At 36.7% G+C, this 10,982-nt stretch overlaps 3 protein-coding genes across 3 annotated transcripts; all 3 read left to right on the top strand.

Moving 5' to 3' along the window:
* The first annotated feature begins 323 nt into the window (after positions 1-323).
* LOC128032454 (F-box protein At5g49610-like) lies at positions 324-1,554 on the top strand. Its single transcript, XM_052620612.1, has one exon. The coding sequence runs from the start codon at positions 409-411 to the stop codon at positions 1,552-1,554; it is 1,146 nt and encodes a 381-aa protein (XP_052476572.1). The 5' UTR covers positions 324-408.
* Positions 1,555-2,129: 575 nt separating this feature from the next.
* On the top strand, positions 2,130-4,328 carry LOC105799224 (putative pentatricopeptide repeat-containing protein At3g15130). Its single transcript, XM_012629660.2, has one exon. The coding sequence runs from the start codon at positions 2,324-2,326 to the stop codon at positions 4,118-4,120; it is 1,797 nt and encodes a 598-aa protein (XP_012485114.2). The 5' UTR covers positions 2,130-2,323; the 3' UTR covers positions 4,121-4,328.
* Positions 4,329-4,827: 499 nt separating this feature from the next.
* LOC105799223 (110 kDa U5 small nuclear ribonucleoprotein component CLO) lies at positions 4,828-10,278 on the top strand. The gene is made up of 11 exons (XM_012629659.2): positions 4,828-5,003; positions 5,441-6,204; positions 6,526-6,594; positions 6,692-7,885; positions 8,012-8,110; positions 8,229-8,387; positions 8,533-8,618; positions 8,709-8,907; positions 9,318-9,428; positions 9,634-9,840; positions 9,969-10,278. Exons 2-11 carry the CDS (start codon positions 5,458-5,460, stop codon positions 10,065-10,067), a joined length of 2,970 nt encoding a protein of 989 aa, XP_012485113.1. The 5' UTR covers positions 4,828-5,003; positions 5,441-5,457; the 3' UTR covers positions 10,068-10,278.
* Positions 10,279-10,982: the final 704 nt, after the last annotated feature.

Genomic DNA, 10,982 nt, shown 5'->3' with positions numbered 1-10,982 from the left:
TGGTAAGTGATGCTTACATTGTTTTCTTTTAAAAAGAATAAAGCTGGGTTTTTCTTTTTTCTTTCTTTCTTTTGCTTGATTCATAAACATAGAATGTAATATCTGGCATTCTTCTTTGTTACTGTTTCATTGATTTCTAAATATCCCACTTTCATTGATGTAAAAAATCCGAGCTTTATACCCTTTAGTACTTAAAGGTAAAGGGATGTTCATGTTGTTGTCCAAAGTTGTCTCTCGTATTTTGTTTAATTTGATTTGGAATGTTATGTTTGTTCTGTTCACTATTTCATATAGGTGGTGTGAACTGTTTGTAATGTTGCTCCAAAGAAGTGTTACTATTTGTTTCAGAGTGGAACATTATTACTCATTAGGTTCAATGTTTTGCAATGAATTTTTTTGTTCTAGGAAATGGGTAATGTAGGAGAGCAAAACAGTGACATTCCTTTTGATGTGCTGTCTCGGTTGCCAACAAAGTATCTGCCAAGATTAAAATGTGTTTGTAAAGGGTGGAATCGTCTTATCTCAGACCCCATTTTCATGAAGGTTCAATCCCGAAAGAAAGAACCAGTATCAGGCTTCTTCTGCCAACAGCGATTTAGATTGGGCAATGAGGACATCACTACTATAACCCACATTCCTGTTGGAAAGCAAGAAGCTAAACTTTTTCAGACAGTATTTGACTTCCTTCCTGAACATGTTGTGTTGCTCGCTTCATGCAACGGGTTGGTCTGTGGTCGCAGTTGCTTCCCTAGAATAGACCCTTGCCTCTACATATGCAACCCCTTGAACCATGAATGGATGAGGCTTACATGGGAAGAACCTAACAGAGAAGACACCTTTGCTTTGGCATTTGATCCATGTAGAGATCTTTTAGGCACATCAACCAAGTTCAAATTGATCAGGGTGAAGCAAATTGAAATTGAATCAAAGGCCTTATGCTTCTCATTCGACATATACTCTTCGGATACAAGGGCCTGGAAGAAATCAGAAGAAATATGCAAGTGCAATAGCAATCTGTACAAGAACAAAGGGTTTTATGTGGAAGGGGTTTTGCATTGGTTGACTGATGGTGATGAAATGCTTACCTTCCACGTGGAGAATGAACTATCATGGTTGGTATCTGTTCCACTTCCAGCCATCGAATTCCGCAGCATCCCTGAAGCATGCATAGGACACTCCGATGACAGGCTGCATTACGTCCTGGTTTCTCAATACGGACTTCAAATTTGGTTCCTCGAGGATTACTTCGAATCTAAATGGTCCCTGAAACTCTCTAAAACGTTAGAGGAAATGGAAGAACAACACATGAAGTTCCTTTACAATTTGCGCGAGAGAGTAACACAAAGGCTGGCAGTTGACATGGAACCATGGGTTGATCTTTTAGCCTTCAAAGATGGCTATTTGCTAATGAGAGTTTCACGAAATATCATGCTATATAATATCGAGACGAACAGGATGCAGCTACTTTGTTCTCTTTCCAAGTTCGGTACCCATTCCACCTTTTGCACAGTCCTTCCCTATTCATTGAGTTTGGTTCCCTTAGATCAGGCTTAAGACCCTCTTTCTCGCTTTTTGTTGCAAGTAAATAGAATCCAAAGTCCAGGAAGTAAACTTATAACATTTTAGGCTGCGGAACTTTATTTTTGTCCTTTTTTTTCCTTAATCTTTTGCCGAAATGGTGATGTTTTATGCATGATACCGGATTCATCCCACAACATTGGATACCAATTTATGAAATTAGATTTGCTAACGGATATGCTATGCTCTATGTTATGAATCTATAAGTTTAATCCTCTAACTTGTATTTGTTATTCTATATCCCTTTAACTTTTCATTCAAGGATCTGATTCAACTCAACTCTAAATTTAGTTAAAAAACAGATGTAACTATTAGATACCAAAACATTTAAAACCAAATAAATTACACTTCGAAAAAATTGGGACTATTTCCAACATCCATTAGTTCCATGTATAAACTACTTTAACTTTTATCATATTATTTTGTAGATTGAATAAAAAATCCGTGTTCAAATCTTTAGTTGATTTTAATATTTCAACAACTCCTATCTCTTATAAAAAGAAAATAATATTATTATGTATTGATTTCAAGTTGTTAAAATTTATTTTATTTAAATTAAAAATAAGCTTTTGGTCTGTTTTAGATATGATTATTATATATTGATTTCAACCGATTTCAGCTTGTTAAAATCATTTCTTAATTAAGAAAAAGCTTTTTGTCTGTTTTAGTTGTTTGGTCTCAAACAAATGTTACCATCTTAGCATCAAGTTCGTAAATAAAACCCAAAACCAATGATAGCAAACAAATGCATCGCCTAGCTGTGTTTCAATCTACCAGGCCACTCTTTTATTCTACCATTGCTAATTCTTATACTCATTTCTCAACCTTAGAAGAAAACTTTTGCACCAAATTCATAACTTCATGCGCCCAAACATCAAACTTACTTCATGGAAAGGTAATCCATGCCAAATTCATCAAAGGGTTATTTCCAAATTCCCTTTACCTCCAAAACCACATGCTAAACATGTACTCGAAGTGTGGAGACCTCATCAGCGGTCACAAGCTGTTCGATGAAATGCCTCAACGCAACGTCGTTTCATGGTCTGCCATGCTTTCTGGCTTTACCCAACATGGGTTTTTCAACCAAGCTCTATCTTTGTTTGTTTACATGTTAAGGGATGGAACTTCAAAGCCTAATGAGTTCACATTTGTTAGTGTTCTTCAAGCTTGTTCCTTGCACGAAAATTTAGATTTAGCTTACCAAGTTTACGCTATGGTTTTACGTTTGGGGTTTGAATCAAACGTGTTTTTAGTCAATGCTTTTTTGACAGCTTTGATGAGACATGGGAAAAAAGAGGAAGCTTTGGAGGTTTTCGACGAGTGTTCAAACAAAGATATCGTGACTTGGAATGTTATGTTAAGTGGGTACTTGGAAAGTTCTTGTTTAGATTTGCCTAAATTTTGGGTTCAAATGAATCATGAGGGGCTGAAACCTGATTGCTTTACTTTTGCAAGTGTTTTAACTGGGTTGGCTTCTGTTGGTCATTTAAACATGGGTTTACAAGTGCATGGTCAACTTGTCAAGTCTGGCCATGGTACTGAAATTTGTGTCCAGAACTCTGTGGTTGATATGTATAAAAAGAATCAAAGACTTTTCGATGGGCTGAAAGCTTTCAATGAAATGGGTGAAAAAGATGTTTGTTCTTGGACACAAATTGCTGCTGGGTGGTTAGAGTATGGGGAACCTACAAAGGCTTTGGAAGCTATTGCAGAAATGAGGATGATGGGGATAATACCCAACAAGTTTACACTTGCTACTGCTTTCAATGCTTGTGCTAATTTGTCCTTCTTGGAAGAGGGGAAGAAAGCTCATGGGTTGAGAATTAAACTTGGGGTTGATATTGATGTTTGTGTGGATAATGCATTGATTGACATGTATGCAAAATGCGGTTCCATGGATGGTGCTTGGGGTGTTTTTAAGGTAATGGACGATCGTTCCATTGTTTCATGGACAACAATGATAATGGGGTGTGCACAAAATGGTCAAGCTAGAGAAGCTCTTAAGATTTTCGATGAGATGATTATGAAAGGTATAAAACCGAATTACATAACCTTTGTTTGCGCTCTTTATGCATGCAGCCAGGGAATGTTTACTGATGAAGCCTGGAAATATTTCTCTTCCATGACCATTGACCATGGAATCTCTCCTGGTGAAGATCATTATATATATATGGTACATCTTCTTGGCCGTGCCGGGCATATTAAAGAAGCCGAAGAACTAATCTTGTCAATGCCATTTCAGCCTAGTGCATCAGTTTGGCAAACTTTGCTTAATGCTTGTCAAGTTCATGGGGATATTGAAACAGGGAAGCGAGCAGCAGAACATGCAATAAACCTAGACAGAAAGGACCCTGCAAGTTATGTGCTGTTATCAAACATGTTTGCTGGCTTCAACAATTGGGACGATGTGGGAAAGTTGAGAGAACTAATGGAGACCAGGGATGTAAAGAAAGTACCTGGAACCAGTTGGATCAAACTAGAAAAAGACTGCTCAGTACCTTCAGGACCCAAGTTTTCAAGTATGGGATCTAAAATTAGTTGATAATAGGTGATCGTGAAGCTCATAAACTTTTAACTGATGGAAGATGAGAAACTCTAGAGAGATTCAGGCAGTAAAAAACTTGGGAGTGATTTAACTTCAAAATCAAAATTCTTCTGAGATGGATCAAGGACTTCTCGCATAATATGAACAAGAATTTGTATTCTATGTTTTCTTTTCTGGGTGAAGCAATCTTTTCATTTTTGTGCAAGTAATTAGATTAAAATAACGCGGATTTTCAGTGAATGTTATGTGAAAATAAAAAGCTCACATATGTGACAATTCGTTTGTTAAGTAAAATTTTGAAAATAGTATAATTTAATTAAACAAATTTAATAGTTATTGTTTACATCAAGATTGAAATTTCAAAAGTCAAAAAGTATATAATAGTGTAATCTATTTGACCACTGATTTGATTTTTACTTTTATAAGATTAAATTAATGGTTCAGTTGGTTAAACCGATAATTGATGGTGTGATCTATTTAACCACTAATACAAAATTTTCAACATTGAAACACACCCTAATTAAATATTAATCAGATACATTTTAAAGAAGTTTTATAAATACAAATAGTTTAAAATTAACTCAAAGCACAATAAATTAAAAATTAGAATTACATCCGAATCTAAATCTGTCGAAATAAATTTTTACATTATTCTTTAAAAGCCCAAATTGTTGTCGAAGAAGATTAGAGCAAAGGTCCATATGCAGCCCAACACAATCTTGCCCTGCAGGTGCAGCTCCGCTAGGCATTCGCTCGCGGCTTGTCGAAGATTTGATTTTCAAGTGTTTCCAATCTACCACTCAAAAACCTCTGCATAAACCCTTGCTTTTCATTCCCATTTTTCTTCTCTTCGTTTCTTTTCTTTGTTCAGTGCTTCAAGGTACCTTCTTCTCTTTTTTTTCTTTCTTCCTTTTTAGCTTATTTTTGTCTTCTCTTCGTAGATTCACACATTTTGCTATTTTTATTTTTATCAACATATATTTTGTTTCGACTTACCCATGTTGAAAAAAGCTTTATTTTGAGTTGTTTTCTTACTTTTGTTTTAAAAGAGGAGCTTCTTAATCGAACCCAGAAATGGAATTAAATATTGAGAGTTTGTGAGATCTCTAATTAGTTCTGGGGTTGGACTATATGAACCTTCTACATAGATTGACTATATATATATATATATATTTTGTTTCTCATTTGTGGGTTTTGATGTTGACACCTGGCAATAGTTTAGGTTATTTAGTCTTATTCTTTGGGTCCATTTTTGTATCCAAATAGCAAAATTCACTTGGGATTTGTTTAACATTCATTTGTTTTTCTTGTGGGCAGATTTAGGCATTTAAGCTATGGATGATAACTTGTATGATGAATTTGGGAACTATATTGGACCTGAGATTGAGTCCGACCAGGAGAGTGAAGGTGAGGAAGAAGAAGATGAAGATCTCCTCGACAGGCATGCCCAAGAGGAAAGAGAAGAATCTGATGGTGAGGCTCCACCTGGTGCGTCGATATGGATTACTGCAGCTAATGACGTCGATATGGACAATCAGATTGTTCTTGCTGAGGACAAGAAATATTACCCCACGGCTGAAGAGGTTTATGGTGAGGATGTTGAGACATTGGTTATGGATGAAGATGAGCAGCCTCTTGAACAACCTATTATTAAGCCTGTTAAGAATATCAAGTTTGAGGTTGGAGTTAAGGATTCTTCAACTTATGTGTCGACCCAGTTTCTTATCGGTTTGATGTCAAATCCAGGTTTGGTTCGGAATGTTGCCCTTGTTGGGCACTTGCAGCATGGGAAGACAGTGTTTATGGACATGTTGGTTGAGCAAACCCACCATATGAAAACATTTGATGAAAATAGTGAGAAGCACATGAGATACACTGATACAAGAATTGATGAGCAAGAGAGAAGGATATCTATCAAGGCAATTCCAATGTCACTTGTTCTTGAGGACAGTAATGCAAAATCCTATCTTTGTAACATCATGGACACTCCTGGTCATGTGAACTTTTCTGATGAAATGACCGCTGCTCTTAGGCTTGCTGACGGTGCTGTGTTGATTGTTGATGCTGCTGAAGGAGTGATGGTAAGTACATCTTTGCATGCATATTATAGTATTTAATACTTGTTCTTCTGCTTATGATTATACTTGTGACCCACTTAATTTACACCTACAAACAAGAAATGTTTTCATTCATATGAAAGAACTGGGTAAAAAAATGAGTATTCTGAGGTTTATCACAATTAAATTATGCATCGCTTGATCAAATCTTTTCAAATCCACTGCCTTACCAATTATCGAGCTTGGGCTTCTGCATGATGTAGCTGTTGTCTGTAATGTTTAAACTATGAAAATGAGCAATATGGTGTGTTCTAAATGATACCTTTTCTTTCCTGTTTTAAACAGGTAAACACTGAGAGGGCTATACGCCATGCAATACAGGAGAGCCTACCTATTGTAGTTGTTATAAACAAGGTAATACTTTTCACCTTATGATTTATCTCTATTAGTTGTCTGATGAAAATGATGTTCCACATCTTGCTCCTACTCAAATGCTTTTTACTTATTTTAGGTTGACCGGCTGATAACAGAACTCAAGTTGCCCCCAAAAGATGCTTACCATAAATTAAGGCATACACTGGAAGTAATCAATAACCACATATCTGCCGCCTCTACAACTGCTGGTAATGTTCCTGTTATTGATCCTGCTGCTGGAAATGTTTGTTTTGCTGATGCAAGTGCGGGATGGTCCTTCACTTTGCAGTCATTTGCAAAATTATATGTCAAACTTCATGGAATTCCTTTTGATGCTGAGAAGTTTGCATCTCGTCTTTGGGGAGATATTTATTATCATCCTGATACAAGGGCTTTTAAAAGAAAACCTCCTGCTGGTGGAGGAGAACGATCATTTGTCGAATTCGTGCTTGAACCCCTTTATAAGATATATAGCCAGGTGATTGGTGAACATAGGAAGAGTGTAGAATCAACTCTTGCAGAGTTGGGTGTCACTCTTAGCAATGCTGCTTACAAGTTAAATGTTAGGCCTTTGCTAAGGCTGGCTTGCAGTACAGTTTTTGGTTCAGCTTCAGGCTTCACTGATATGCTGGTTCAGCACATACCATCTCCTAAGGATGTTGCAGCTAAGAAGGTTGATCACGTATACACTGGACCTAAACATTCTATTATTTACAAGGCAATGGTAGATTGTGATCCTTCTGGCCCTCTTATGGTTAATGTGACCAAACTATACCCCAAGTCCGATTGTAGTGTTTTTGATGCTTTTGGTAGAGTTTACAGTGGTAGAATTCAAACAGGACAAACATTGAGAGTACTCGGAGAAGGCTATTCACCAGATGACGAGGAGGACATGACAGTGAAAGAAGTAACCAAATTATGGATCTACCAAGCTCGGTATAGAATACCCATTAGCAGTGCCCCTCCTGGTTCTTGGGTTCTCATTGAAGGTGTTGATGCTTCAATTATGAAAACTGCCACCCTTTGTAATGTGGATCTTGACGAAGATGTATACATATTGCGGCCTTTACAGTTTAATACTCTTCCTGTTGTAAAAACAGCAACTGAGCCTTTAAATCCCAGTGAGTTGCCCAAAATGGTGGAGGGGCTTCGGAAGATTAGCAAAAGCTATCCTCTAGCTATTACTAAAGTTGAGGAATCTGGTGAGCACACCATATTAGGGACTGGAGAATTGTACTTGGACTCAATCATGAAAGACCTTAGGGAGCTGTATTCTGAGGTGGAAGTTAAGGTATCTAGTTTCTCGTACTCCTTGTACTACTTTTTCATTTATATCTTTCTGGAATTTGTTTCTCTATTATATGGGCTATGCTTAAGTTAATATGTGTGCTTTCACTTCTTATGCTTCTCCTAATAGGTGGCGGATCCTGTTGTTTCATTCTGTGAAACAGTGGTGGAGTCGTCTTCCATGAAATGCTTTGCTGAAACACCCAACAAGAAGAATAAAATAACTATGGTAAGACAGCCATCTAAGCACTTTTTTTTTCTTTCTTTAATCTAGATGCTTTTAGGAATAATTACTGGTAGTAGTTACTTTCAGGCTGTATGATCATATACCTTCCCATGATTTTAAGATTGCAGAGCCATTGGAAAGAGGGCTTGCAGAAGACATTGAGAACAGTGCTGTAAGTATTGATTGGAGTCGGAAGCAACTTGGCGACTTCTTCAAGACAAAATATGACTGGGATTTGCTTGCTGCACGTTCCATCTGGGCATTTGGCCCTGATAAGCAGGTGAAAGAAGTGCAGTTCTGTTGTTTCTAACTTAATCCCTGACTTGGTGATTTTATCTTGTTCCTTCATGTTTCTAAAGAGCAGAACAATGAAATTCAAGTTGTAATAATTGGCATCTGTGGCTGTTACGAATCTTGTTTTGCAGGGACCTAATATTTTATTGGATGATACACTCCCAACTGAGGTTGACAAGTCTTTGTTGGGTTCCGTCAGGGATTCTATTGTCCAAGGGTAAGAATATATCCTCTTTTCCCAATTTTTTAAGAAGTTAATCACTTAAACCTCCTGCTTGTGACTAAAAATTTCATGTTTTGCTGGCAGGTTTCAGTGGGGTGCAAGAGAAGGACCCCTCTGTGATGAACCAATAAGAAATGTTAAGTTCAAAATAGTGGACGCAAGGATTGCATCTGAATCATTGCACCGGGGATCTGGACAGATCATCCCCACAGCTCGACGTGTGGCCTATTCAGCTTTCCTTATGGCAACCCCACGGCTTATGGAACCTGTATATTATGTGGAGGTATGTTCCTTCAGTTACATTCCCACTGCCTAACAGCCTTCCACCTATGGGTTTATCTGCATTAATTATGCAGGAGGAACCAAACAAGATAATATTGAAATCAAGATAGACTGGATGTCAGTCTTTTAATGGAAAAGGAAGAGTAACCATAATTTAATGGCCTTGGCATAGCTAAGCTGAAAATATTCTCAATCTTTAAATTCTCATTTTGCCTTGGTTGCTATGGCCCTTAAGCACATGGCATTCTCTTCGTGCTAGAATGAGGGTTAGCTATCCAGAGGTATCAGTCCTACCTTGAAGGCAAAAGTTAAATAAAATCCTGTCTTTTCGCTCTCTTCTAATCTCAAGCAATTAGCTCAAATGAGTCTCCTACTTACAATATGTGCTTAAATTTGTCATTTTTGTTTCAGATACAAACACCAATCGACTGTGTCTCTGCTATCTATACTGTTTTGTCCCGTAGACGTGGCCATGTTACAGCTGATGTGCCGCAGCCAGGAACCCCTGCTTATATTGTCAAGGTTTGGAAGCAAAGTTTGATTTTCCTTAGAAATATTTGTCTTACTGTTTTTTTTTTTAATTTATTACTGACAGTAGTGTTTATATGAATTACATAATTTGCTTGCCTAATTTCATTGACCAGAAGGTTATATTGTGGCATGTTTAATCATTCCCCCATCTATATGCTTACAAATTCATATGTGATTGATTCCCTTTTCCATTTAGGCATTTTTACCTGTGATAGAGTCATTTGGATTCGAGACTGATCTAAGGTACCACACGCAAGGGCAAGCCTTTTGTCTCTCAGTATTCGACCACTGGGCCATAGTTCCTGGAGATCCCTTAGACAAGACCATAGTTTTGCGGCCTCTTGAACCTGCACCAATACAGCACCTTGCTCGGGAGTTCATGGTGAAGACGAGGCGTAGAAAGGTACAGCTGCTTCTATCCACGCATGCACACACACACATAGGGATTTGATTTCTGCAAATGAACAAAAGAACCTTAAAAAGAAAACCCAATCAGGAATGATTGAGTGAAATTTGTGTTGGACTTTCCAGGGAATGAGTGAAGATGTGAGCATCAACAAGTTCTTTGACGAGGCTATGGTGGTGGAGTTGGCTCAGCAGGCAGCTGATCTTCATCAGCAGATGATATAACAGAAGCAATGTGACATGAAGTAAGACATCATACACGATTAATCGCCATGTTCCCCGGAACTGCCCGGACAGAACGGATATACTTTGTAGGATAGTCTAATGTTTCAATGGCATCTACACCTTTTTAAAGGATGGCAATATTGATTTTTGCTTACTCTCTAATTTTTGAATCAAGTAGAACTCGATGAATTAAATATTTAAATTTCAAGTATATCACTGTCTTCACGTATACATGGACACGTGTAGTATAATTGAGTGTAATTGAAGTATCTTAATTATTTAATGGGTAAATTACACCATTAGTAATTAAATGGGTAAGTTTTTATTTTGGTCATTTGACTAAAAAATTATAATTTGGTCACCGAATTATTTCAAAAGTTTTATTGAATTATTTAAAAGTTATTATTTAAGCTATTGGATCGCTTTTCTTTTAAAATAAAAATTTCGTTAGTGAGCTTTAGCGACGATTTAATGACCGTTATAATGGATCGATATCTATTGACAAATAAAAGAATATATCTTAAATTCAAGTTGATCGATGATTAGTGTTAAAGATTGAAAGAAAAATTATTTGAATTTTTGTTCGTTAATTTGTGACGCCTAAAACTATTTTATTAAAAAGAAAAAACTTTAAGTTGTAAAAGTTGTAAAAGAGAAGATGTAAGGAAAAGAGAGCTTTTGATTGATGCAAGCAGTATGAATAAAAAGTCATATAGCATCGATTTTAATATCTCAATGACTTAAATGAAAAATTTTAAATAATTTAATAATTAAATTATAAATGTTTTTAATTAAATCAATAAAACAAAAACTTATTTGTATAATTGACCCGTTGAAAGTTAGACATAATTAGAAGCAAATCTAATGAACTTTTGAAACATGTTAATCCATAAGTCGTTTGCAATTGGACATAGA

This window comes from Gossypium raimondii, chromosome 9 (genome assembly GCF_025698545.1).
Source record: "Gossypium raimondii isolate GPD5lz chromosome 9, ASM2569854v1, whole genome shotgun sequence".
In the NCBI taxonomy this organism is placed as follows: Eukaryota; Viridiplantae; Streptophyta; class Magnoliopsida; order Malvales; family Malvaceae; genus Gossypium; species Gossypium raimondii.
Note: the sequence above shows the minus strand (reverse complement) of the source record. Positions and strands in the feature narration are given on the sequence as shown.

What these genes read in the sequence shown, in the direction of transcription:
- LOC128032454 (XM_052620612.1), top strand. Translation starts at nt 409, where the DNA reads ATGGGTAATGTAGGAGAGCAAAACAGTGACATTCCTTTTGATGTGCTG.
- LOC105799224 (XM_012629660.2), top strand. Translation starts at nt 2,324, where the DNA reads ATGCATCGCCTAGCTGTGTTTCAATCTACCAGGCCACTCTTTTATTCT.
- LOC105799223 (XM_012629659.2), top strand. Translation starts at nt 5,458, where the DNA reads ATGGATGATAACTTGTATGATGAATTTGGGAACTATATTGGACCTGAG. An exon ending in AGAAGAATAAAATAACTATG is followed by an intron (nt 8,111 to 8,228) that starts GTAAGACAGCCA and finishes CATGATTTTAAG; the next exon opens with ATTGCAGAGCCATTGGAAAG. An exon ending in TGAAGACGAGGCGTAGAAAG is followed by an intron (nt 9,841 to 9,968) that starts GTACAGCTGCTT and finishes TGGACTTTCCAG; the next exon opens with GGAATGAGTGAAGATGTGAG.